This window comes from Uloborus diversus, chromosome 2, assembly GCF_026930045.1.
Source record: "Uloborus diversus isolate 005 chromosome 2, Udiv.v.3.1, whole genome shotgun sequence".
Classification (NCBI taxonomy): Eukaryota; Metazoa; Arthropoda; class Arachnida; order Araneae; family Uloboridae; genus Uloborus; species Uloborus diversus.
Window position 1 is genome coordinate 132,634,438 of NC_072732.1, and position 27,351 is coordinate 132,661,788.

The 27,351-nt window shown below is 30.5% G+C and overlaps 2 protein-coding genes across 2 annotated transcripts in view; one reads left to right on the plus strand and one right to left on the minus strand.

The window, feature by feature from the left end:
- Positions 1–5,143: 5,143 nt before the first annotated feature.
- Positions 5,144–23,550, minus strand: LOC129217344 (probable ATP-dependent RNA helicase DDX47). The gene is made up of 12 exons (XM_054851628.1): positions 23,412–23,550; positions 19,174–19,267; positions 16,292–16,480; positions 12,768–12,839; positions 11,617–11,687; positions 11,375–11,494; positions 11,180–11,296; positions 10,791–10,937; positions 10,040–10,116; positions 8,194–8,325; positions 6,228–6,357; positions 5,144–5,338 (listed from the first exon to the last, which is right to left on the minus strand). The coding sequence occupies exons 1-12, from the start codon at positions 23,496–23,498 to the stop codon at positions 5,216–5,218; spliced, it is 1,359 nt and encodes a 452-aa protein (XP_054707603.1). The 5' UTR covers positions 23,499–23,550; the 3' UTR covers positions 5,144–5,215.
- A 263-nt stretch (positions 23,551–23,813) lies between these two features.
- The window catches only part of LOC129217345 (beta-glucuronidase-like), a 29,002-nt gene continuing 25,464 nt past the window's right edge, over positions 23,814–27,351 (plus strand). Inside the window, exons 1-2 of the mRNA XM_054851629.1 lie at positions 23,814–24,153; positions 25,854–26,033. Of these exons, the coding sequence (XP_054707604.1) occupies positions 23,956–24,153; positions 25,854–26,033 (378 nt within the window). The 5' untranslated portion in view covers positions 23,814–23,955. The remainder of the gene's footprint in view (positions 24,154–25,853; positions 26,034–27,351) is intronic.

Below are 27,351 nucleotides of genomic sequence, written 5' to 3' on the forward strand. Positions count from 1 at the left end.
CTTAGTGTGTCCCTAAGCCATTTCAGGCTTTGGGTCTCTTTAGTAGTTCAGACAACTTTTCTGTCGGTGACAAAAAAAAATGCCATTTTTTAAAGCCTCCTACTCCCTACTATACTTTAAACATAAGGTCTAAGGTGGAATAGAATATCCCCAATTTTAAGGGGTCCGGGGGCTTCTCCCTCGGAATAATTTTTGTAAAAGAGATATAAAATTCTGCATTTTGAAGCCTTAGAAGGGGTAATTGGAACTTCTATAATCTCGGAGACAAATAGCAAAATACTCTTTTGCAAATTATTATAATGCACAGTAAAAATTGTTTTCGGTTTGACAAATCAATTACAGCAGTTCTCAGAGAGAAAAAGCGAGAAAGTATAGAAGATTATGCATTGTTATTTGCTTACTTCGGCTGTCGGTTCAATTCAATCAGTTTTTGATCACGCCTCCAACCCACCGACAAATACAACAATGAATTAAATACAAAATGATCAATAGTAAAATGCTTTAAAAGAAATGGTGTATAGATTTCGAAAATAGGCCCATTTGGACAATTCATAATTTATACACTTGATAAGAAATAAAGTTGAAGCACACTTTGCTTAGGAATTTCAAAGACTCATCTAATTCGTTTGAAGGACTCAATAATAGTTAAAACTATTTAAAGCGCTTAAATTGGCCTTTACAGTCTCTGAAACTTAGTACTTGAGGGTACTGTTTTATAGTATTGTTCTAACTTTGTAAGAAACAACTATTTTAAGTTTGGGGCCTCGGTGGTCGAGCGGTATATTGCTCAGCAACTGTTTGCATGCAGAGAGGCGCGGGTTCGATTCCCGCCCACTGCCCTGGGTGTTCCTCTGATTTCCTTGTATTGTAATGAATCCGAATTGTGCTATCTGTCTTATGTGTCTGAACAAAAGTCGGACTTCCACCTAAAATGGGGCTCAGTCAAACGGAAGCCGCTCATATTAGCCTCAAAAGCGGATCAACGCCTTCGTTATTCATTACCTTGGGTGCTCCAAGGGGCATCAGGAACAACAACATTTTTTTAAGTTTAAAAGAAAACTATTGATTTCTCATTACAACAACTTTTTATTTTCAACTACAAGTAGTGCAAAAAACTGAAAAAAAAAATGAAGGTAGTGTTTTTTTTTTTTTTTTTCCCCTTCTGGGCTGAACAAATTAACAATATGCAGAAGAAATAAGATAAACGCAAGGATTACAAAATGATTTCCAAACTTACTGCATTCGGGATTAAATAAACAGCAATATATGAAACATGTGAGTCACAAAAATTTATCTCAAGTAATATGCTACAGAAACGGGAGAACCATGATTTTTATATATTTGGATGTGGCAAGTAGCTAAATTTGACACATTTTGGCATTTCTCCCTTACCCCCCATCATTTGTTATAAATTTTTAAATTTATGGTTTGTATCCGCACTTTTCCAAATTTTCAAGGTTTTCAAGCACTTTAAAATGGAATTTATTTTTTCAAGTACTTTTCTTCTTTTCTTTAAAGAACAAATCATGAAATTTTCTGGAGTTGGGGGCCTTCAACAAAGCGGGTGCCCTCATCTGTAGTTTGTTTAGTTTATAGGTAAATCCGGTTGTTTTGCTAAAATCTTTGTTTCAGTTTCCAATTTGTTGAAACAGTCGTTGATTATTTTAAGTATAGCGGCTGATTACTCATATTTTCACTGATATACTTGCTCTAATGGTTTTCAATTCAAAGTAGTAGTTTTCGACACATTTCAACAACCCAGTGACAGCTTTACTCTTTGTAATACAGTGTATGATGCCCTCCCCCCCCCCCCCCCCATCAGAAAAGGACAGTAGCTATTTCTCTTCATTTTCACTTTTGAACTTTCAAAAAAAGAAAAAAAAATCATGATTTTTTCTTTTCACATTTTTGAAGGTGTGTTGTTACCATGTATAAAGTCCTCCCAAGACTGGGGGCCGGGCATTTACCCCCCTCGACCCCCCATAAATCCGCCTATGAGAAAATTATTTGAAATAATAATAATAAAACAATTTTCAGCACATTTTGTGATACTTTCATTAATTTGCAATTAAAGAAAACATCCAATTATGCTTTGCTTTTGAAAACCTAGGCATTTAAGGATCGTGTCAACTTCTGTCTTGTGAGTGACCAAAAATGGTGACTACGTTTCACACGTAGCTTAAAATACTTTCCGATTTAAAAAAAAAGATTTTCCCAGATCCCCTCACCCCCATTTTTAGGCTTGCGCTTCCGAAACAGTAAATTGTCCTCTTCCCTGTTGAGTTTGTGCATAATTCCTATTCCCCCGAGGAATTATTTTCTTGGGAACTATTGAGAGTCAAAAATGGTGGCTGCGAAAGTTTTTTTGGGTTGCCACTTTTTTAATTGCCAGTTTCATTTTACCTCAAAATTTTTACAATTTATTAAAAATAGATAAAAGGGAAGATTACATCTCATGAAACAAAATTCCCTGGGAAAAAATTGGAAAAAAAACTTGGGGGGCAAATTTGGAAAATTCCCTGACATTTTTAGCTGTTTCATTTTCCCTGACAATTCCAGGTTTTCCCGGAGCGTACGAACCCTGTACATTTTAAGTGCTGAAAATTCATAAGACAAAATACAAATTTTAAATTTAATGCACAAGACCGAACTAAATTTGTGTAGCTACTTTTGCAATATATTCTGTTCTGAATCATATTTAAATAAATTGAAGGAAATGGAAATGTGTAGTTTGTGCATTGAAACTTAAAAACAGGCATCAACAATGTCCGACTATTTTTGTAAGATTCAATCGACTGATAAACATAAGAATCTTTTGAAATCCATTCACATTGCAGTGTTTTATTCTTTATTCGAAAACGTTGCAACAAATCATGCATCGCTATGGCTGTATGGGGGTTCGGCATTGTTCTGCAACAACAACTCCTGTTGTATGCCAAATTGCCTCTTGCAATCAACACAGCATGGCACAATAATGGGCAGCATTTAGAGTTGACAAAGTTTCCATCAAAGCTAGCTATTAGGGTTTCCAATCTGGATCCCATGGAATCCCTCATTATATTTAGTGGGATTAAGAGCAAAATCCTGCAATATTTCCAATCTCGCAAAGATTTTCCATGCAAACGTTTTCAAACTTTTGCCGCTTTTTAAACAAATCTATTTATTAACATCTTGAAGTTTGATCACTTTCTGCAAGAAAGAACAAGAAAAACTGCCTCATATGATGAATGGAGGATTTGCTATTTAAGAACACAATATAAAATAAGCATGGAAATGGGAATGAATTGGTATTCTAATTTGAGGTTTTGTTTTCCTACGTCAGCAGTTCAGATAGTTATAAACGTTTTCAAAAACATTCACTAAAATTTTAAACCCAGAAAATTGTGCTGTAGAAAAAATTGAGAAAGTGCCTTATAGATTGGAAAACTTGCTGGTGTAGCCTGAATACAATGTTGGAACGCTTCAGTAAGCTTAAGAAAGGCGCTCAAGATCTTTAACTTACTATACGTGCACAATATTTTTCCCCGGGGAAGTTCCAATGAAAAACCTAACATTACTTATGCTCTCTAACCTGTAAAAAGTTTCTGCCGACGTCTTTGTCAGTGTGAAGCTGGTTTGTAAAGGTGGGTAGTACCTTGAAAATTATGTTGGGTGAATTTGCTGACTAATCTGCAATATTCGGCACGACTCTAAAAGTGGCGACAGTAACTTGGATGAAACACAGGATGACTCACAGTACATTAAGTGGCCCAAGTTTTTGAATGTCTCTGTAAAGTGAGAGGTAAAATTAGCGAAGTTATCCAAAATCTCTTGCTAAGTCTGAGACTAAGTGAAACCAATCAGCGTTCTCACCCTGCTGTATTTAATCAAATGTACTGATACAAAGTCCAACGTTTGTGCAGCAACAAGGTTGGGTATTCTTAATGCAAGTAAAATTGAATACAGCATTACCCAAATCAAAGGGATCGTTTTTGTCCGAAATTTGCAGTTTTTGAGCAAAAGCCATGCATGAATTTCATAAGAAGAGAATAATCTGTTTCAGACGGTCATGAAGTTTATTGGGATCTTTTGCTAAATGTTCACGGTCATTTAAACCCTGAAAAACCAACAGCAGTGGAGGCAAAGCATGTGTTTTCATCAAGCGCATTATTTTTGCAAAACTCCATTCCCAACCCATAGGAAGGGAAGGCGTAGCGTACCAAACGATAGTTGCTAATTGGTGTGTTACTTTGCAGTACTCTACAAACGGTGTTCGGAATTCGAGAAAACTACTAATTCAAGTCGCAAAAGCAGTGTTTCCCAAAAGGTACAATTTTTTCTTTTTTGACCCTATAGTTTAACTTAAAGTCAATCCTGCGAGACTGAATTTGGCACAGGGTTGGAAACCCTGCTAGCTGTGTTGTAACATTCCGTTCAGTTTGTGGACATTCAGCATTATCTATGGCCTACGTTTGAAAACTCCAATCACTTTTGTTATCTTCAGCATCACTTTTATTCATACAGCGATTTGCACCCCATCAGAGCTCGTTACCTTACTTTTTAAAACATCTTTGCAATAAAAATCAGTCGCCCTTCCCTTAAAATAATTCTGGATTCGCCCTAGTATCCAACATTAGAAAACTATTTAGAATTAAAATGGATTTTTTTCCTCAAAAAGTATGAAAGATTTAGAAAGTATGAAAGAATTTTTAACATTTTCTTGAATAATTTTTTAATAAAATATTTAAAAACTTTGAGTAATATAGAATAGCCTCATGATTTGCATTAAGGGTGAAACTGCAGTCTCTGGATACTCGGGCCGTGGTGGCTTGATCGTTTAGGCGTTGGACTTGTGATCAGAGGGTCCACCGTCTTCATTTATGGCTACTGGGGGAGGTTAAATATGCTCATGGTCAAAGTCCACTGAGTGAAACAATAACTCTGGGGGTGCTGCACCAGGAATTGCTCGGTTTCTGGTCTGGATCAAAAAATCAGAGCAGTTTTCAGGGTCCCATCCAACTGGTTAAACCACAAATAGTAGTAGGTATGGAGGATCCTGGAGTGAAAAGTCTCTGGATACTATAATGTGCTGTGTAGTATTTGCTTGCAATAGTGACCAATATTTTTAAAAAATGACTAGTGCTGACCACTTTTAGTAACAGATCACTTTTTATTTTTATATTCGGAAACAAAATACAAAAATGAATTATTTACAGAATTTTTAAATCATTTCAACTTATTTGTGTTTTAATTTTTTCTTTTTAAACCTATTTTTTACACCTTTTGATTCTTCTGTATCATCTTCATCAGCATTCTTATGTTTCCTTTTTTTATCTTTGCCTTCCAGTTCTTTCATTTCCTGTAGTTAAAAGAAAAAGTAGAATCATATATTTTTTTATTTCAAAAATAAAAAATATGATTTTAGTTTAACTTGAAGGTATCAAAAAATTTTGAGATATCTTGTTACAAAATACATGATGAAACAAAAAGTCAAATGAAAGGTTGGAGCTTCTTGCCTGCCTTTTTATCCTAGACACTCAATTTTGTGGGAAACATTTATACATGTAACAGATTTAATATTTAAAGTTTACAAAATGCAGTTAAAGTCATTTTTTTTTTGTAAGGAAAGCATTAGTTAACATAAGCTTGCTTTAAAATGACTTTATAGTATTATTTAATTCTTTAAAGCATTTTTTGTTAGCAAGAAGACAGCATAAAAGTTAATAATAATAAGGCAGTAAGTTACCGTTACTAAGCCAGGGCTAGGACAGAACTACATGCAATATAAATGAGTGCATGAGAACTACATGCAATAGAATTTTTTAAAGACTCAATGAGATGACATCTGCCTCCAGCTCGGTTATTCACTATTCCTGACTAAGGAGTACTAGTAAGAACAAAACTGCAGTCTCAGGATGTGATAACCGGGCTGTCTGGTATAATGCATGTAATAATAATAATGGTTTTCTAGCTGACAAAAATTTTATTCAATACCTATGCTTTTAATGGTTTAAAACCTTTCATAAAAATATTTTGTAGCAATTTGTATATATAAGTCATTCCTGCGTGAAATAGGACACTATCAAAGATTTAGAATACTGCATAAAACAACTCTTTCAAATGCATCGGTACTAATAGTAAGCAAATTGCATAATTACAACTAAGAGCAATTGACAACTTCAGGGTCATATTTATTCAGCTTATTTAAAAAAAAAATCAAACTATTAGAGATAATCCAACTCAATTACCTTATTTGCAAACAATTGAGATTCTGTGACTCTGTCTAAAAGAACCATTACTTCTTCAGTTACAGTGGAATACAATGGAAGTTGCTTTCCAATCAAACTTTCAATTTTCTGATAAAGTTCAACATCATATCTGAAAATATTTTTTAGATTAAAAAATATATGCACAAGATTACAAGGTTTTAAATAATTTTCTTTAATGAAATAAGGCCTATTTACTTGTAAAAATAAAGCCTTTTGAAAGTTATTTTCTCTTGTTTTATGTTACAGCATAGATAAGAGCATGCTCATTGCCAAAGAAAAAAATTACTGCAAAACATATATGGCAAACTTACCAAAATTATGTAATGTTTTTGTTATATTTATTTCATACTTACTTAAACATGCTTATTTTCGTTATTCTCATGCAGATATTTATAACTCAGAAACATAACTCTCAGCCAAAAAGTATAAACTCACGAAATATGAAAGAAAAATTTATAACAAGTATTTTAAGTATGAGTTGCTCACTTGATTGCAATTATACTAGGTAAAGTACACATAATTTTAATGTTCTGCAAGAAACTTTAACAAAAGAAAGTCGAGTACATTATCAAAGTATTTTTCTTCTTGTGGAGTGTGAGGGATGTTAGGGGAGGCTCATGAGACAATTGCATCTAGTGCATTTTATTTGAAATTGAAGCTATTAATATATCAAGTTCAAGCCTCTTTTCTTTCTTTGACATAATAAAAATAAATAACCATCAACATGTTTAATATCCCTAGCTTGGATTACTGTTTAGAAAATGATTAACTAAATTTAGCTGCCAAAAGATTGCTCACTATTACTGCATTGTATAAAAATTCCACTTTCCATACTTTTTACATGCAAACCACAAGAAGCTTAATAGGTGCTTAAATATAAATTTAAGTGACGTGGCTTTAGTTACTGCCTTATTATAGTGAAAGAGCTAAGTACTGTGATATTTTGACAAAAATTAGTCGAAAAAGAATCTTAAAACTAAATACATGATGGAAAATATGAAATTTTAAGGCTTTTTAGCTGTTGAAAATGTTACGTGTCCAATGGATGTTGGATTTACTAAAAAAAAGGCAATATGTTTCATAAAAAACATAACACATCAGCAAAAGATCTAATTTTTGAAGAGTAATAGTCTAAACAAATTCATAGCTAAAAATATTTATTTACTTCTTATCAATCAGTTCTATAATGCAAAAAAGGTAATGAGCGAGAGACATTCCATGGAAAACATAGCAGTATTTGGTTATAAAGATACCAAAATTTAAAGAAAAAGATAAGTTCATGTTTTTTTCCAAATTGTATTTTTTTTTCCAAATTCTTAATAATGCATAATATCGAGTGGGTGAGAGACATTCCATGGAAAACATAGCTGTATTTGGTTATAAAGATACCAAAATTTAAAGAAAAAGATAGTTCATGTTTTTTTCCAAATTGTATTTTTTCCAAATTCTTAATAATGCATAATATCGAGTGGCATTAAATCTGTTATACACCAATGAATAGATCAATTTTTGAGCTTCCCAAAAGTATGTAATATGTTGTACCACCAATGAAAAGCAAGTTAGAAATACTAAGAAAAATCTACAGTTGCTCAGCTGGTAATATAATAATTGATTTGAAAGCTGCAACAGTAAATGTATACACCAATGGGCTAAATGACTGGTTCAATACACATTTAAATTTGAAAATATTAATAAAAACAAGATTGTTTCTGTAAAAATAAAAAATTAAAACATGTTTCGCCCAAAACTTAACACAAGAAACTCAAATTAACATGAAAAATGTTTGTTAAAATGAGAAAAATTTTACTTTTTGCTTATTAAAATAAATCTTATGTCAATAGTGACTTTAAAAAAATAAAAGAGAAAACTTGGATTAAGTAAACTAACAAAATTGTTCTTTAAAGAGGAAAATACAAAGCCGAAAAGAAAAAAAATATATGCATACTGAGTAACAAATGTAATAGCTTTTCCTCCACGGCCAGCTCTAGCAGTCCTTCCTACTCTATGAATGTAATCCTTTGAATGGGAAGGAATGTCGAAATTGATTACAACATCCACATGTGGAATATCCAACCCTCTAAAAGAAATAACATTTTTAAGTCTCTAATTTTAAATAAAAATTTATATAAAAAACAAATGCAACTTATATAGGAAATCAAAACAGAGCAACTAATAAGATAAATAAATACCTTTGTGCTGAACAATAGAGTAAGAAATAAACGAAGTCAGAAAAGCACAAATTTGCAGATTACTGCAGACACGTGTTTCGGCGTTACAGGGAACGCCTTTTTCAATGCCAAAAGTAATGAGCTTATGGATGAAAAGACATCTGACAAAAGCCCTGTAATACCGAAACACGTGTCTGCAGTAATCTGCGAATTTGTGCTTTTCTGACGTTTATTTCTTACTCTAGAGCAACTAATGTATCATCAACAGTCAAGCATAAGGGAAAGTGATCTAAAGTAGTTTTCAGTTTTATTTATTGAAAAGCAGCTTAATAAAGGGTTATTACCACAAAAAGGAATGACAATTATTACAGTGCTAAATCATTTCAAAATTCCGAAATCAGTGAAAACAAACAACATATTTTGCATTTTAATAAAGCTAAAATAATCAACATCAACAACCAACATGATCGTTAGAACTTAGAATCAAAATTAGAGAAAATTTAAAAAATCCTAATTTTGAGTATTTTTTTTTTCCAAAATTAATCATTTTTCTAAATGAGAATTCAGAAGGCAACCCAAAATAAAGAGCGAATTCTATAATTAGTTAATTTGGCTGGTTTGCCATACTTGGGTATAAATAAAAAATAATTGAGCTAATTTGACAAAAACTGTTACATAAGTAAATTACATTAAAAATAGTGAGTTGATGATGGAGAGTATAAAATACTTTAGACTTAATTGGATTAAATGTAAAAAAGGTGAAATCAAAGTAAATTTTAACATTCATATATTTTGAGGAAAAAAGTCTTTATTTCATTGAAAACCTCGGTTTTATTTCATTTTCCAAAACAGTACAAACAGGGCCGTAACAGAAACTGAAAAAAATTTCCCCAACTATTTTTCCCAAGTAAGTTCACCAAATTTCAATAATTTACAATAACTAAGATAATGGTTTTCTCTCTTTGCCCCACTTAAAAACCATTGTATGTTTACATAAAGAAGTATTTAAATTTTTATGCTGTTAATTAAAAATATAATTTTAAAAGATGCTGCTTTTTATAATTATTATTAAAATGTAGTGTTACAAAAGCATAACTAGTAAACTTCTTTGGGGAAAAAAATATTTAAAATAGTATATTAAATTATATACAAGGAAATGTAATAGGAAATTAAAAACAAATACTTTACTTCCTTGAGTTCCATTCAGCATAAGAATTCTAAGAAGTTATTAAATCACTCTTACCAACAAGCATCTAATTAAGATAAAACTAAAAAGTTTAGAGTGAAATAATTGTGAACAAAGTCCTGGTTGCCTGAAACAACTGTACATCTAGTACAAATATATAAAATACTTCATGTGAAATTGCTTGTACCCTTTTTTCAGTTAAAGTTCAGTTAAACAATGATATTGAAAAATAACTTTCCAGTCGTACTAGTCTCAACAAATTTAATTAATTCTACATCCTGCAAAAAGTTACTTTTAAGCACAGATTTTTATACTTTAATACACTTGTATGGTGTAATGTTATTACTATATTCAATACTGTGTGTTTCATTTAACCACATTAAAAAATTATTTTAGAAAAAAAAATCAAACTAATATTATTTAACAATTAAACATACCTGCTAGCAACATCAGTTGCAATTAATATTGATCTTGTTTTAGCTTTAAACTTTTGCAATGCTCCAAATCTTTTTGCCTGAGGGAAGTTAATTAAATGAAATTTAAAAAATATCAAGTTAAACATAAAACATTCACAACTTCAAGATTAAAAGTAAAGTATTTATTACATTATAGCAGCGACTTAAAGTTTTGACACTTGTGTGGGTAAATCTTTTGTACCAGGAGAATTTCATTTTCAGCAGATAGACTAAAATATTACAGTGTGTTTCGTTCCTTGGAGCTATTAACTTTATGCTGCACAAACACCAGAAAGATTTCAGAAGTTTAAACCAGAGATAAAGTACCAACACCAAATTTTTCAGAACAAATGATTCTGGTAGAAATGCTGAACCATTCTTTAAGTAAAAAAAGCTACTCTACAGTTTTCTCAAGACAAGATTGCCACAAATCATACAGATTCTGGAAATTGTCCATAACAGTTGCTTGTTGTAAGTTGAAAATGATTTGGACATTATTCATTAGAAGCTTTGGATTATATAATTGCTAACACTTAGTCAAATAGTGTACTGATTTGAATATGAAAATGAATAAACTAATATGGAACTGAAAAATAAACTATTGATCAATTAATAGTTGATGGGAGTGAATTCCTTTTCTGTACATGAGAATTACTGACTCTAATCTTTTGAACAGTGATTGTTAATTTTCTAAAGTATTTTTTTTTTTTTTTAACTAAACAGGCAAACTTACCTGACTCAATTTCCCATGCAAAGGAATGGCTGTAAATCCAAGACTTCTAAGTAGAAAAGCAGTTCGCTGAGTATTTGCACAAGTAGCACAAAATACCATTATAGAATCTCCAGGAAGCTCATTCAAAATATGAACTAAATACACATCCTTAAAATATAAATACAAACACTTAGTAATCATTACTAAAAATTTAAAACAGCTTAATTTGAGAAAACTAAAGTCAAATTGAAATGCAATAAATTCAACAATATAATTATAGGTAATAAATTATGTTGTTGACTAAGAGAAGTCAATTGCAGACTCTCAAAAAAAGAAAGAATACATCATTTTTTAGTTACTGATTATTTGTAGCAGCAATAAGGAAAGAAAAAAAAATGATATCGTCTTACTTTATGTTTTAAAGGAATAAACAAGTAATACTGCTGAAGTTTTTCAACTGTCTGATATTTTTTCGATACTTCTACTTTTACTGGATCTGTTAGAGATGCTCGTTGTAATTTTTTTACCTGAAAATCACACCATCCAGTTATAAAAATTTATGTTTCACAAATAATGAAGCAGTTTTAGTATGAAAAACATTTTACCTTTTGGGTCATAGTAGCTGAATACAAGTAAGTGTGTCTTTCTCGAGGTATAGCTTTCAATATTTTGTCTACTTCTTGCTCAAAATCCATATCTAAAATTCTATCAGCTTCATCCATAATCTTCATCAAAAACAAAGTGGGTGGGAAGAAAGAAGATATGCAAAATTACTCTTAGTAATTATAATATGGAAACATATCTAAAAATAATAATAAAATTTGAAGTATTAAAAAAAACTTTTTACCAGGAATTTAAGTGCTTTGAGGTTAAAACCCTTAGTATTTTCCAGATGATCAACTAATCTTCCTGGAGTTGCTATAAATAGAAAAAAAAAAAAAGTTTTGAAATGCAAATACAGTTGGCTCTTTCTGTTTTATGACGCTATATTTAATGACTTTCTCCATTTAAAGATGGCTTTTCACGGTCTCAGATGGCCCACTATAGGTTTAAATGCCTTCTACTTAAAAGACGATAAGACATTTCTACTTAAGGGCAATTCTTTGTGGTTCCTTGAAAGTCATCAGACAGAGAGTCAACTGTACCTAGTTAATTTTATCTTCAACAAAAAGATGACAAAATCAAGCTATAAAGTGGATAAGAAATGAAAGTCAATATAGTCCCCCCCCCCCCACAAAAAAAAATATGATCCAAAAATTGGCAACATTAGCAAAACAAGTAATTTGATTCAAAAAGAAAATCATGCTAATGTTGGGACAAAACAATTCTGAATGTTAGGGTATGTCTTAATGAAGTTAAAATGCTTTTTTGGAGTACAATTACAAATTATTTTTAAATGACTAAAACAGTATCCACTCCAGTCAGAACATTTCCCAGACTTTCTGTACATTTTGAGCCAGATTTTTAAATTCTTCCAGGTTTTCCCTGCTTTTACTTAACAGTGAAAAATCAATTTTACCAAAATAAATAAATAAAAGTTATTTTTCTGTATTTTAAATCTATGTATAAAAACAGCACATTTTATCCATTACTTAATCCAAACTACAGTACAGCATAAATATGCACAGAATGTATCATTTTCAGTAATATTAAAACATAAAAAATGCACAGAAATTGTACCAAAAATCTTAGGAAGAACTTATAACTTTCCATATTATGGTGCACCTAATTTTTATGTTTTTTTTTTTTTTTTGAAAGATTTATAACCATGGAACTTAGATGCGAAGGTATTTTTTAAATACAATTTGTGGGCAAATATTTGCTTATTTGCACTAATAAAAATAATATATGAGAGGTTTTGACATTCAGGGGGTGGAAATAAAAAAATTGTTTTGCATCTACAAATATAATTTTGCAGCAAAATTAAAGGGGGAAAAAAACATTGCATAGGTTCAAAGCAAAGCTTATCAAAATGAATGCATAAAAAGCTTTACTTACCAATTATTATGTGTGGCTTTCTTGACAATGTTAAGCTCTGTGTTATCATATCTATGCCACCCACAATAACAGCTGTAATATATAAAATAGTATACTTCAGACAAAAAAAAAAAAAAAATGCATAGTTTAAATTTCAATACTTCATTCAATAAAAAATCAGATCAAATACAACATTTTTAAGGACATACATTACAAGTATATGTCCCAGAGCAGAAAACTTATTTAAATCTTAAATTGCAGTTTGATTTCTTGAAATTCATTTGCAGTACAAACTTAAATGAACAAAATAAATAAATTATACACTTTTTATTATTGATCAAAAACATAGTGGCAGACAAAAAAAAAAACTGCATTTCTTACAAAAATTCACATTTTAAAGAATTTCCTGAGAAATAGGAGAACAATTGTTCTGTAACTTTTGTCACATAAAATGCTTCAGCTGACATGCTTCGGTTGAAATGTGGTTCATTTAGTTGTCAATATCTTGGCTTAGGATATTCAACTGAATTTTTTTCCCATAAGTTGCCCATATCTATCGGCTATGAAATTTAGAAGTTATAAATTGAGATCTTTTACGCCTGCGAAGTGAAAAACTAATTGTTTTAAATGCTTGTATTCCGTGACGTATTCAAAATTTTTGTTTCAAATTTAAGAAAAATACTTTTTTTGTATGCTGTCAAGTTTTTGGAAAGTTTGAAAAGCCAGGGCGGAAAACTCTGCATGTTACGAGCCAAAAACATGTGAACAAGATTGATATTCTTGAAAGAAATGCCAATACAAGAGATTAGGGTTGCTATTTCGTCCACGTTTTTTGTAAAAAGTCCGGGACATGGGAAGAAATTGGATGAAATAAAAAATCAACTGATTATCCATACATAAATTTATTGTTATGGTGTACAGTAGAATACCTTTATAATGCCGGCCTATATAACACAATTCTCTATAAACCGTGCAACTTTTCAGAAGTAAAAAATAGGTTTTGAAATTTAAAAAATCTCTCTGTTTTGCTTTGCAAACATAAAAATTGTTAGGCAAATTAAATTTTGAAACAGTTTTCATCTTTTCATCTTAATTCAAAGCTTTTAAATGAAAATTAGCATTCACAGTAAACAGAAAATACCAGTAGGCTCTTGAAAATGCAGCTGTTATGCAAACCATGAAGCTAGCAGAAGTGCAGGATAGTTCACTTTCTTTTAATTGTGAAACATATTTATCTGTGAATGACTAATTTTAATATTAGTGCTTTAATACTCAATGCAGATAAAACTCATTCTGAAGTGCTATTATAGATATACTCTGAATATTAGTTTCAAAATTTGTGAAATGACCTTTTTATAAAACGCAAAAACCTGTATAACGCAAAAGCTCTGGTCCCAAGGTGTGAGTTATTAGTCTTTTACTGTAATAGAATTAGTACACAATTCCAATACATTATCTATTACAAATTTATCATTAAATTAAAATAGAATGATTGTCAACTTTAGAATTTAATAAAGCTAAAAAATTTTAATTACACATTGGTGCAACTAATTTTAGATCATAATTTACTTAAAAGTAATGAAATTTAACAATGTGAATAAGCTATTGGGTGTGATTACAATATTATACATTCCAATAGCAGAAATTTCACTCAATGGAAAAGTCAAGTGAAATGCTTGGAGACATACATAGAAAACGAAGATTTAGAGATAAAAGACATTTTATTACTGTTATATTTTTCAAGTTTTTATTGATGTCACCCCATAGTAAAATATTTATTGTACTCTGCATATTATGGTGTTCTTTGCATTTTATGGATATGGTAATATCATACAAATTAAAAACAATTACTACTTTAGTAGGGTTGTGGGTACAGGCAGGGGCGGATACAGACCACCATTTTAGGGGAGGGGTCATGCTGGAAAATGGCTCCTCCTCCCCCCTCTTCAAGAACGAACCTACGGTTTTGGGTGCGAAAAATTTCTGAAGCTGCTTGGGTGCCAATAAAATGCACCAAATCGGGCAGGATAATACACCAAATAAGGCATTAGAGTTAAATTATTATCATAAGCAATGAAAAGAAAAGTAGGATTTTAAATATTTATTTTCAAAAATAATTAATGAATTGAAAATATTACTGCAATTGTTTGGATTTTATTCATGAAGTGTTTGAACACAATGTGGACGGACACTATTGTCGACGGTTTAGGGGGTGTTACAGGCCCCCCCCCCCACCTGTATTCGCCACTGGTTACAGGACAGACAGTGTACCGGAAGAGGCTATAATGAGCAAGGGGGTAGATAGCTTTAAAAGGGCCATTAATCTTCATTGGGGTCTAATTTATTGACTAGGAACAGCCTAGCTGGGTTCAGAGCCTGTTGCTGATCATCACATTTGTATTTGTATTACAAGAAGAGATTTCACTTCATGTCAAGATTTCCTTTATTAATATCAAGTAGTTTTTCTTTTTTTAAATATGATGTTTAATGCTTTGAGACTCCAACCTTCAAACACTTCTTATTTCTACTTTTTAATTTTATAAATTCACTTATTATGTGCAATAAACATGCATTGGAACTCATTAACATTCATTTGATTTATATACACACTTACATAAACTTCAACTGATCTTTTACTTTTTTCATTTTCACTTTAAAATATTTTACAATCAATTGTTTATATACATATTTATGTATGCTATTTTTATATTGATATATTACTTGAATAGGAAGAATGTATATAATTATTTCTTATTTTCAAACTTCAAACATTTAGCTAAAAATGTTCAGTTAACTGAAAAAAGTGGACAAAATTGACGAAATGACATTTTGTCCGGGACCGTGTTTTCCGGGGTGGACAAAATAGGACAACCCTGCAAGAGATATTTTTACAAAAATCTATAGAACAATTGTGTAAACTTATTGCTGAAACTAACAGCTTACTCACAGCAATTTATGATCAAAGATTATCAAAAAAAAACATTTTGGTTTCTTCAATTTATTGTTGGTCCCCTAAATGCATGGGTGATTTAATTTGTCTTGAAACATGTCAGCTGAAGCATACCTTTTATGTGACAATAGTTACAGAAGAATTGCTCTCTTAATTTCTCTAGAAATTTTATTTTTATTTATTTATTTATTTATTTATTTATTTATTTTTTTTGCCACTGTATATAGGATTAACTTTTTAAGAAAAAAGTAAAATGAAGTAAATTAAAAAGTTTTCCTATTTCTTTAATGAAATACTGTTTAAACTGATGCAGTTGATGTAAAAGATTGCTGCATAAAACTGTACTAAAAAATTAACTAATACTGCATTCTAAGAAGTTGAGATCACAAATATGGAGGAAATTCTTGGGCCTTGATGGAATCTGGACGTTTGGCTCGGCAGGAGTCTCGTGTGGATTTTACTCAGAGGAGCTCAATCCCATCTGCTTAACCCTTGCTTTTTTTTAAAAAGACTTTTTACTTTGAAATAAAACTTAGACCAGAAAGGGTTAAGAAATCAACTATGCACATGACAACAAAATCCTACAAATATTTACCTGTTTTAACTCCTATGGATGTGCCTAAGGCTTCAAATTGTTCTCCAATTTGGAAAGCAAGTTCTCTAGTCGGTGTTAGAACTAACGCAAAAAATCGCTGTGGAGTCTTTAACAAAGCTTGCAGAACAGGTATGGCAAAAGCACCAGTCTTCCCAGAACCTGTTTCAGCCAATCCAATAATATCTTGGCCTGTACAAATGCATAATCTTGTTTTCAAAAACTACTTTTAAATGATCTCCAGTTTTGATCATAAATATGTATATTAATTAGGTCTCAGAATTTATTAAACAGAACATTTAAAATGTTTTAAACAGTAAATTATATGTTCTTTTCATTTAAATTTAACTCATTACATCACAAAATGTTTTGTCTTAAACTCATACATCAACATGGATTCTTTAACAGTATTTCACATGCTCTCAGTAAGCTTAAGTTACAAATGAGACAAATGTGTTTTTACAATAAACTAAGTAATTATTTCAATACAAAATACATGTCCTTTAAACTCTTATTGATTTTCAAAATATCCATATCATTCTTTAGAATTGTTAAAAACATTTTTGGAAATTCCCACGGTTAATGATATTTAATAGGAAAATTTGAAAATGGAACACACTTTTTTAGCCTACTTTCCCAGTAAAAGTCAGAGAAAGAAGAAAAAAGCATGAAATAAGGCTTAATGCATCCTAAAAATATCCCGAAAAATAAAAATAAGTCAGAAATAAATAAAATAGTTAGATGAATATTGAAAAATTAAAAATTGGAAAATAGGGTATTGAGATGGGGGAAAATGTCTGTTGGTCTGTCTGCCCCCCCCCCTTAATAACTTTTGAATGAATAGTCCAATTCGAACAAACCTTTCTTTTGTTTGAAAGATCTCAGCGAGGACACCTCTTTCCCATATTTCACTTTTTGATTTGAACTATTTTTCATTCAATTTTGAACAGTTCAAAAAAACTTAACATTAGTGCCTACGGGAAAATTCAAGGCAATTCCGAACTGTGAGGCGAATTTGCTTCAAACAAACATTGTAGGAAAAAGATTTTGATGAAAAACTTGTATATAAAATATCTTTTTGATTTGAACAATTTTCCATTCAATTTTGAACAGTTCAAATCCCTTAACATTAGCGCCTACGGGGAAACTGAAAGTCAATGTAGATTCCGTACTTGAAGGCGGATTTACTTGAAACAAATTTTGTTGGAAATAGCTCTTGACGCCAGACTCCGACTCCGAGAATTTAGGGGCACCCGACTCTGACTCGACTCCTGTGCCCAATATTTAATCGGACCCCCACTCCACGACTTCGACTCTGACTTTGTAGCTTTGGCAAAAATTTATACACGGAGCACAGATGACCGACTTTGATTTTTGGATATTCGACTCTGACTACTTTATCCCAAAATGAGATCGACTCCGACTCCGCAGCTGTTTTTATTTTGACGCTAAAGTTTTAATTTAGGCATTCAGTTTTCGGCGAATAAACTCGAAGTCATTCATGTTTCTACATAAAGATATACGTAAACGATTTTTTTTTTTTTTGACAATGAAACTTATTTCTTTAAGTTGACATTTTATTGTTTTTATTTATTTTGGTAATTACATTAATTCATTTAAAAAATTATTTTTGGCAACAGGGGAAAAAGAAACGATTTTTTTTATATGATGTATTTATTTTAATAAGCTTATTAATTTTAATTATTATTTTTTCGTTTTGAAAGCTGTTAAAGATTTTTTTTAGAAAAAAGTATTAGCTGTTTTGTTTAAAAGGTGCTGCTTTTTTTTTTTTTTAAAGATGAGTGAGGAATGTTTTATTCTTAGAAATCAGCTTAAAATATTTTTAAAATATTTTTGAAACAATTTGCGATTTTAGCTATTTTTGAGAATATTGATCAGGTACTAGAAAGTAGTATGGGTATATAGGAAAGTAGGCTCATTTAGTTCTAGACAGAACTTCTTGTTCAATTAATAACTATAGGAAAAAATCTAAAACTGAAAATATGAATAACCACAGAACCAAGTTGAAACCAAACATTGATAAAATTTGTTACATCCAGCCCCAGGTATTTATTTGAATTTTGACGCCTTGAATCAAATTATGTTTTTTGCAATCAAAAAGTATAATATTACCCTACTTGTTGGGATTCTTGTTTCTATAAATGAAATCGATTGGAAATAGAGTAAGATTTTTGCACCTGTCATATTATGACTTTTGTTTTTGTAGATTAGGTAATACAAGGCATATCCATAAAAAAAAGGTAATTGGGATGGAGTAATAAAGATATATAGGGATTAATGCCAGTTTGCACCTGTACACTTACTATAAAATTTATATTTACACAGTATTTCTATTTATAATCAATCTTACTTTCAATGCTTGAAACTTTTGTATTTACAGATGATTTGTAATCCTGATGATGAAAATTAGTATCTCAAAATATTAAAATGAAGATAAATAGCAATTTGTCATTACTCAAAAAAAAAAATAAATAAATAAATGAATAAATAAATAAATAAAAAATAAATAAATAAAATAAAATAAAAAAGTCTGGAGCTCCTGTTAATTATTTCTTCAGATTTATTTCACTTTGTGCTAGACTAACAAAATTAAATTCCTTGTTTTTAAATTAGCAATATGTATTTAAACTTCTTACATTATACTACATATTTTATTAAAATTAAAATGTGTCTATTGTGGGTATACATATTTAATGATTTAAAAAAGGGGTACATTGGTTTGGAAAACCTCAGATTTAGATCATAGGACAAAGAATGCTAATTCCGTGTAATAAAAGCTTTTATTACAGTTCACACGCTCGCTTCTAAAAGCTTTTATTACTCAAGATATTTGAAAACATGTAAGAGAAAAAACTACAATACACCTTCAAGAGCAATAGGAATTGCTTCCTTTTGAATGGCAGTTGGATTTTTCCATTTCAACTGGTCACAGGCCTCACATAAAACATCAACAACACCCTAAAAACATATAAATATTTCAAAAAGTTAAATGGTATCACCAAAATGTTCATAAATGTAGCTATAAAACCTTAATCTTATAGTACAAAATTCAACATTAACTTACGACATAGTTGCACTTTGTTCATAATAATTAGAACAAAATATTTTTTTAGAAATATTAAGTGCTAAAAACAATCATTTATAAGTAAATTTGTAGCCAAGCTAGCTCGCCTTTTTGCGCAATTTGTTTTTTATTCCATATATCTGGCTTTCTGTCTATATCTGTCCCTACATTGATCTATATCTCTATAACTATCAATCTGTATACATATTTCTCAGTTTCAATAAATAACATCTGCCTCCCGCTTGCTTATTCACTATTTCCATACTGAAAAGTTCTAATACAAACAAAACTGCAGTCTCTGGAAGTAATAATCGGGCTGTCTGGTATATTATATCTCCATAATTATGTATATTCCATGTATATTTGCTTTTTATTTCCCAATCTATCTGTTAAAATACTTTTCTCGATATTTATCTTGGATTTGATAGAAATATATTCTCATATATTTCTATCAAATCCAAGAACATAATTTAAAAACAATGATCTTTATCAAAATATCTCTACATTTATCAATCTAAATCATACAAATAATAGAAAATAAAAATACACACACACATATATCTGTGTATATTGCTCATTTGGAAGAAGAGTGTCACAACACGAAGGAATGAAATTTAAAAATTTTACAGGAGACTTGACGTTGAACTCTTCAAACAATTTGCATTCAGAAAAGTAAGTTTGCTGTGCTTTCTGGTGGTTAATATTGGAACAAACAATTTGTCATTTTTTAAAAGAAGATATCGTCATTTGAAGCCCTTTAAGCGAAAAAAAAAAAAAAAAAATTCAAATCACGTATCTCTTCTTCCAAATGAGCAATTACACACGTGTGTGTGTGTATTCAAGAAAAGTAAGAAACAGAAAATGCAAAATGTTTATTTCAGGGTTCATACTCAATTTGGATAAAAAATTTCCATGACTTTTTCATGACTTCATCAAAATTTTCATGACCTTGTTACACGAAGAGAATAGTACTATTAAATGCCAGACTTGCCAATTTTTGGAAATGGGCTTTCGCAAAACTTTTGTGTTAGTGCCACTACCTAATATGAGGTTACTCATTGGAAGGCACTTACTTGTGACTGAAAAAATATCAGTGCACTGCAGAAACTAATAAATTATTCTTATTTGTCTTCATCATATCAATTCTAGTAAGTAAAGTAAAAATGCAATACACTGATGTTTAAATGTTTACCAAATATTTAATAAATAGGGCAGAATAGTAATGAATGGGACAAAATTGAATGGGTCATTACTAAGTTACCAATAACAAATTTACTTCATTAAAACATTGCCCTTTGGTGTCAATAGTGCATCTACTCACCAATGTAACTGAACAATATACTATATTTGTTCATTAAAGTAAAGCCACATTTTTTAGAATTTTCATTTTTCTAAATCAGATATTTCAGCTGGCCACATGGGGATCAGTTTTACGAGCTGTATGTTGCGCATCACTGTTTTAGAGTATTAGAATTCCCCTATTTCTATGTTCTATTGCCTAACTAAAATCTTCACTTTCTAAAGCTTTCAACATATTAAGATAAACTCTGGTAAATTTAATAATGAATTTTTTACAAGTAGTTGAAATGAACTCGGGTGCAATTAAATTACATTTTTTGAGGGGGCGTAGCAAAATCAGGAAAGTGCAAGTCCACTATACAGAATATAAAATATAAAAAGGGCAGAAAATAATGGTTAATTCAAAATTAATGATGTCCTAGTAGTAAAATGACATTACAAAAAAAGGCGAGCGGTTGTTACAGAAGCAGATGAAATTGGATTCCAAAACTCGGATTTGTTTTTGAGATTGTTCAATTTATATGCAATATTACTAAATCACTAGCACTCTTTTAGTAATTATTATTTTCTTACTGCTCAAGACATTTTTCCATGACTTGAAATAAATTTTCATGACTTTTATGAAAATATTAATTTTCCATGACTTTTCTAGGTCTGAAATTTGTTTATTTTTTTCCATGACTTTCCAGGATCTCCATGACCCGTGCGAACCCTGTTATTTACAAAAACCGCAGCATGGAAGGAGACAAAAGGAAATACGTACACAAGGGAGTGATACATCATCAGGAGAAAGACAAGCCCCTGTCTGGGGTTGGCTTAAAATTACTGAAATTATGACCTCCTTATAACATGCAGAATATTTTTAAAAACTTCTTTTACAGTTGAAATGTAGACACAAAATAAAGCAGTTTTAGCCAAAATATGACAAAAACTGATTCTGGGGAATAGTTAGCGTACATTCTTAGAACATAAGGAGTTTGGAATAGAATGCAGAAGATCTCACACAAATCAAAGAGACATGATGGTTTTCACAGTATAACTGATACGGTGGTATACCAAGGCGTGCTGTAACTGCAAGCCCATGTCCAGGATTGGATGAAAGAAGGGGTTTTGGTTTTAATGTTTTTTCACTTTTATCTGCATATTCAGAAAAACACAAGCGTGTCTACTTGTCAATTTCTGCTTAATGATCATAGTGAGGGACATGGGCAAAGAGGGGAGGCGGTAAAATTCAAAAGAAGATTCAGCTTTAAGTAATATCATCAATTGTATTATTTCATTTTTTTCAGTAGAACCTCGTTTCTGGCCCGTTTATCCAGATCAAATTTGTTAAAATTAAAAAAACATATATTTACGTAAATAATAACTTTGAATTATGATTACAAGAATGCATAATATTCAGTTTTTCTTTTTGATTAAACATATAACTTTTGCATAAAATGTACAATAAAGTATAGTACTAATTTAACAAACAATATGCCGTGCATTGGAACGTCAGACCGACACCACTGCAGCTGAAGATGATAGCATTTGAGAGAAACAGTATTATGTAGTTTTGTTAGAAAGCATTGTTTTTGGCTTTAATAAAAGATAAGAATGCTCATTTAAGAATGTTTTTGCTTATTATTCTGATTATCCGGATTTCCATTTATTCAGATTGCCTTTGGTCCAAGTTACTCCGAATAAATGATGTTGTACTGAACAGTAGTTCAGACTGTTATGGACCCCACCTCACAAAGAGTAAATTTTGGCTGCACTAGTTACCTCATTAGTCAGTATTTATTTATTTTACTGTTTGTTTAGATTCAAACCGTATTACTTTTACTGCGCGGTTTATTGCAAAAAGTACTAAAAATATTTCAAAATTTTTTATGGCATATGTTTTTGGCATTATGTTCTAAAAAAATGATTGGCTAATTAGAAAAGATTTCATTGTGGGTGCAAATAACATTAAACAATTATACATCTTCAATGGGTCAACACTTATCTCTTTTTGGGATAAACCCCAGTCATCATAACCTCCTTAAGAAAAGCAATATTAAATGCAGTGAAAGCTTTGTATTGACAAAGTATTCAATGGTTCCTAAAGGGGCATTCTATGGTATTTTTGACATTATGTAGAGTCCGTAACATGACCTTTTTTTGCCATAACTTTTTAATTTACCGTTTGATTTGCAAATTATTTTAATTTAAGCTGGTGTGTTGGTAGGAAAAGATCAAAATAAAATAATATGCTAATCAACCAGTAAATTAAAAAGTTATGGCAAAAAAGATTACGTTACGGACTCTACATAAATGTCAAAAATACCTTGGAATGCCCTTAATCAGTTTTTTCAAAATATGATTTTAGTCGACAAAGAGAGGTAATTTCTAAATTGCCGGGAAACTTCAAAAGGAATGTTTCAAAAAAAAAAAAGATGTGCACTAATTTCATCATTTAAATTGATTTTAAGTCAAATGTGCACTTTTATTCATTTAAGTTTTTATTATTTTTTGTCCAATGGGAGGGGTTTAACCCCTAAAACCCTCCCCTTGGACAAGGTCCTGGTAACTGGTTTCTGTTACTGCAGAAATAAAAATAGTTAAATTTCAAACATCGTTAGGATTCATGGTTTGATGGGAAAGAGCTAAATGTTTGGACACTACTTAGCATATGAGTGCGGGTCCCCACTACACTATAGAAACGAAAGTCGAAAAACCATAATTGAAGTTGACCTGAAAACTTGATCCTCATCTTACCAAAGACTTAAATGTTGCTTCTTCATTTGTATTTTTATTTGATGTACTTTCATTGTCAGTACTATCTGTATCTTCTGAATTTTCCATTTTTTAGAACCAAGAAAAATCAAGAATGTGTCTAAAGAGTTAATGCCATGCGTCCTGCGTCACAACAACAAATACTAACGGTTGCGGTTACATTTTCAAAATAGGTCGGAAAAGGGTGTCGAATCAAAAATATTAGCTTATTCTCGCTCAAGTCTATTGCTTATGCTTAGGGTCATTTTATTTTCGCTTTTCGGTCTTATCTGTAGCAATCAAATTATTTTTCAATATATGATTTTAAAAAATCAACAGGAGGCGTGGCAATTTCCTGCCATGATTCAACCAATCAGAAGATTTGTTTACGATATGGGGAAAACAATCACATGCTTTGTTTGTCAGATCAAAAATCGTGATATAAGAGATTTCTTTTTTCTAAGCTTGTTTATTTTATTTCATTTTTCGGAAATAAATATTGCAGAGGAGGCATAAATATAATAGCAACTACATACGTGAAAACAAAATGAATCTTAACTACAAATTGTTGATACTTTGCGTTATAATTTCAGCTGTCTGTCTGAAAGTTGATTGTTTATACCCGAGAGAATCAATTACTCGTGAATTAAAAGAATTAAATGGCATTTGGGACTTCAAAATTTGTGATCAGGCTGACCAATACATTGGTTTTCGTGATGAGTGGTATAAACATCCCTTGATGAAAGTAAGATTCATATGAACGTTTAAAAAAAAAAATAAATCTGAAAATCATAGTAATTGATGCTTTTCTTTCTTTTTCTTGTACGAATACTAAGAAATGCCTCAGACAAATATTTTTACTTTAAAAAGAATAATCATTGAGGGAAATATTTATCTAAAAGTTATGCTTGATAATTATTATGAAATCCTCTAATCGAGGTTAGAGTAACCATTACCTAAAGAATTCTCATTTATTCTGTGACAAATTCATTTTAGAACCTTATTTTTTAATCTAAAGTTGAGCCCCAGCTCAACTTTGATTGCTAATTCGCTCAAAACTAATAATATTTCATGATTTCAATTGTTTACTTAAAATGAATATGTGTGCCTACTTTGCATATATATGCATCAGGGAACGGTATGCATGTAACAGATGAATTTTCCTTTTTTTTTTGTGTTTTAATCTGAAATAATTTACCCATGCATGTTGCCCCAGCAGAAAGAAAAGATTAAACTTTATTATTTTTTCCTCTTTGTGTATTCAAAATTTGTATCTAAAATTAGTGTAGCATCAAGCACGTTATTAATTTGAATCAATGCAAAACGAAGTAGGACTACCTCTGCACTGGTTCTACTTCTGAAGTATAAAATGAAAGAGAATTAAGTATATGAGATTAAACATAAAACCTTTGCGATAATCAATTACGAAAAAGAGAATAACTGTACAATATAAGGTCTCTAGAGCTATGGGGGGGGAGGGGGGCGGCACATGTTGGGAAGTGTTTTTTGTTCCTTTTTAAAAACTTTGTGAAGCATGACCTCAAGAGGTTATTACTCCCACTGACCATTAAATTATCTACTTAAAAGTCTGATCTGGGCTAAAGAAACAAGTGCAGTTGTACTATTTCTAACAGCATTGAAATAATAGTGAAAGAGTTGAAGACTTTAAGATTTAGTGTAAAAAATACTTTGTGCAGTGTGCACTTAAATAGTTTCATCTGTGCATTTTTTATTTATTTATTTTTTTTAATTTGATTCTGGTGAAGATTGATATGCAGTGAGCAGTTGATTATCTCCTTATTGATGTTCATACTCAGAAAACAGATAATAATGTAACAGTGACTCTGCAAATCTTAAACTAAACATGAACGAAAATTCTGTTGTGTTTGCTATATCAAGAACAAATAAATTTGTCTCAAAACTATCCGCTTTGAAGACGGAGTGTTACTCCCATTGCTATTTTCTTACATCCTCTGCAATTTCCAATTTGAAAATGGAATTTTCCACAAACAACGCTACTTAGCCCTTCTCAAGGATTCCTTATGTTCTTTCTTACAAATCTATTTCTCACATTTTAATTTTTCATTAACAGTCAAGTCCACTTGTTAGAATATCAGTTAATGTAATAACCTTTCAATGTACTAAACTGTTGTAACATGTCACTTTGGTCCCGGATAATAGAATATCCCGCTCATTATAATACTTTTTCTAGGCCAATTGGCTATTCCATTAAGTGGGCTTGACTCTATTGATTTATGTGCATGTCCACAATGGTTTTTTTTTTTTTTTTTTTTTTTGAATGCAATAAAAATTCAAGAGCAAAGTTGTCAGGTGACCTTCAAATGACGAGGATGTTTGGAAGCTTCGTGTTGATTATTCTATCTTTAATTTAAATACCTCAATGATTTTTATGGTCATTCTATAACTATTATTTTTTCTCTTTAGATGGGTGACACAATACCAATGCCAGTGCCATCGAGCTTCAATGACATAACTCAAAATAAAACTATTCGTGATTACCTTGGTTGGTCTTGGTATGAAAAAGTCTTTTATGTTCCTCAGAGATGGCAAAAAAATTTTAGAGTTATTCTTAGATTTGAAAGTGCACATTATTTTACTAATGTTGTAAGTTATTATTTATTTTTAATGAAGTGTTTTGTTTTATGCTTTTATTTTTTTAACTATACATTTAAAAAAAAAGAAATGTTTGTTAAAAGAGATAATATGAGTAAAATCTGAAGTAACAAATTGTTAGGTTACAGAAGAAACAAGTGGCAAATACAATGATGAGGTCCAGCAGCCAATTTTGGGCCAAGCTAGGCTGGTGTTAGTTATTTTATCAACTCCCAATGAAGATCAAGAGTAATCTTTAAAACTATTCAAAGTAATGATAGCTTTCTAACTGTTTCTTCCTTTTCTTTGATGATTATATATGAAGAAAGAAAAAGAAATATAAACCTATAATGTTGAATATAATGTTTGATGATTTGTTTATGGAACAGCAATATATCCTCATTAGTGCATTATAACACCTTTTTTTTTTGACTATTCGCCTTTTCTTTTCTTTTTCCTTTTTTTTTTCTTTTTCCAGAATTGAATGCCTGCACTTTTTGTTTTTGGAAAAGAAAAATATAGATGGAGAAAATATTTTTCAGTGCTTATGAGTTTTAATTGATTTATTATTTTTATTTTGTTTTTGTTTTAATCCTTATCTTTGTACTTTTTGATGTTGTTGCTGATTGAATGATGCACAAGTCTTTATAAATATTGTTGGAGCTATTGTCAAAGTTTTATTCTATCCATATAGAATAAAAGTTCAGTTGATATTAAAATTAAGGCTTCTTAGTTGTAAGACTAAGTAAAAGATAAACATACATACATATTCTAAAAAGTGAAGAAACATACTCTAAAATACCATGATAAAAAAGTTGCAAGGAAACATTTAAAATATTAAAGCCATTTATGTCTTAAATTCTAATCATCAGTGTTTTATGCAAAACACAAATGGTATTTTATAAATTTAAAACAAGCAAAGTTGTTCTTATGTTTTTATTCTTTTTTTAAATCTAAGTTATGTAATTAAATTGAATAAGAATTATTTTTTATGTTTAAAAAAGCGGATTTTAGAAAAATAATTTTTTTTTTTCATATGAAATAACATTTAGAAAAAAAATTGCTATTGCTGTAGTTCTATGCAGAAAAAATCAAAATATATTTTTTAAACTTTAATTAATGAGTTTGAGTTTTTTTAATTGTTTGTTTGTGTGGTTGAAATGTTGAATTCAATAAGAATTTTCATAATTTTAGTTTGATTTAGCAGTAAAATGGAGGGTTTTTCCCCTCATTTAATTTGTGTATTAAACATGACAAAATTTGCATTTGCCTGCACTAGTATGCTTATTCGAAAAAACAAACAAAACAATAATAATAAATAAATAACATT

Bases quoted from the DNA above. Each gene is read 5' to 3' on its own strand.
- LOC129217344 (XM_054851628.1), bottom strand. From the start codon at position 23,498: ATGGAAAATTCAGAAGATACAGATAGTACTGACAATGAAAGTACATCA. The intron at 11,297-11,374 runs GTAAAATGTTTT...TGTGATTTTCAG, and splicing joins CAGCTACTATGACCCAAAAG to GTAAAAAAATTACAACGAGC. The intron at 8,326-10,039 runs GTATGTTTAATT...TATTTCTTTTAG, and splicing joins GCAACTGATGTTGCTAGCAG to AGGGTTGGATATTCCACATG.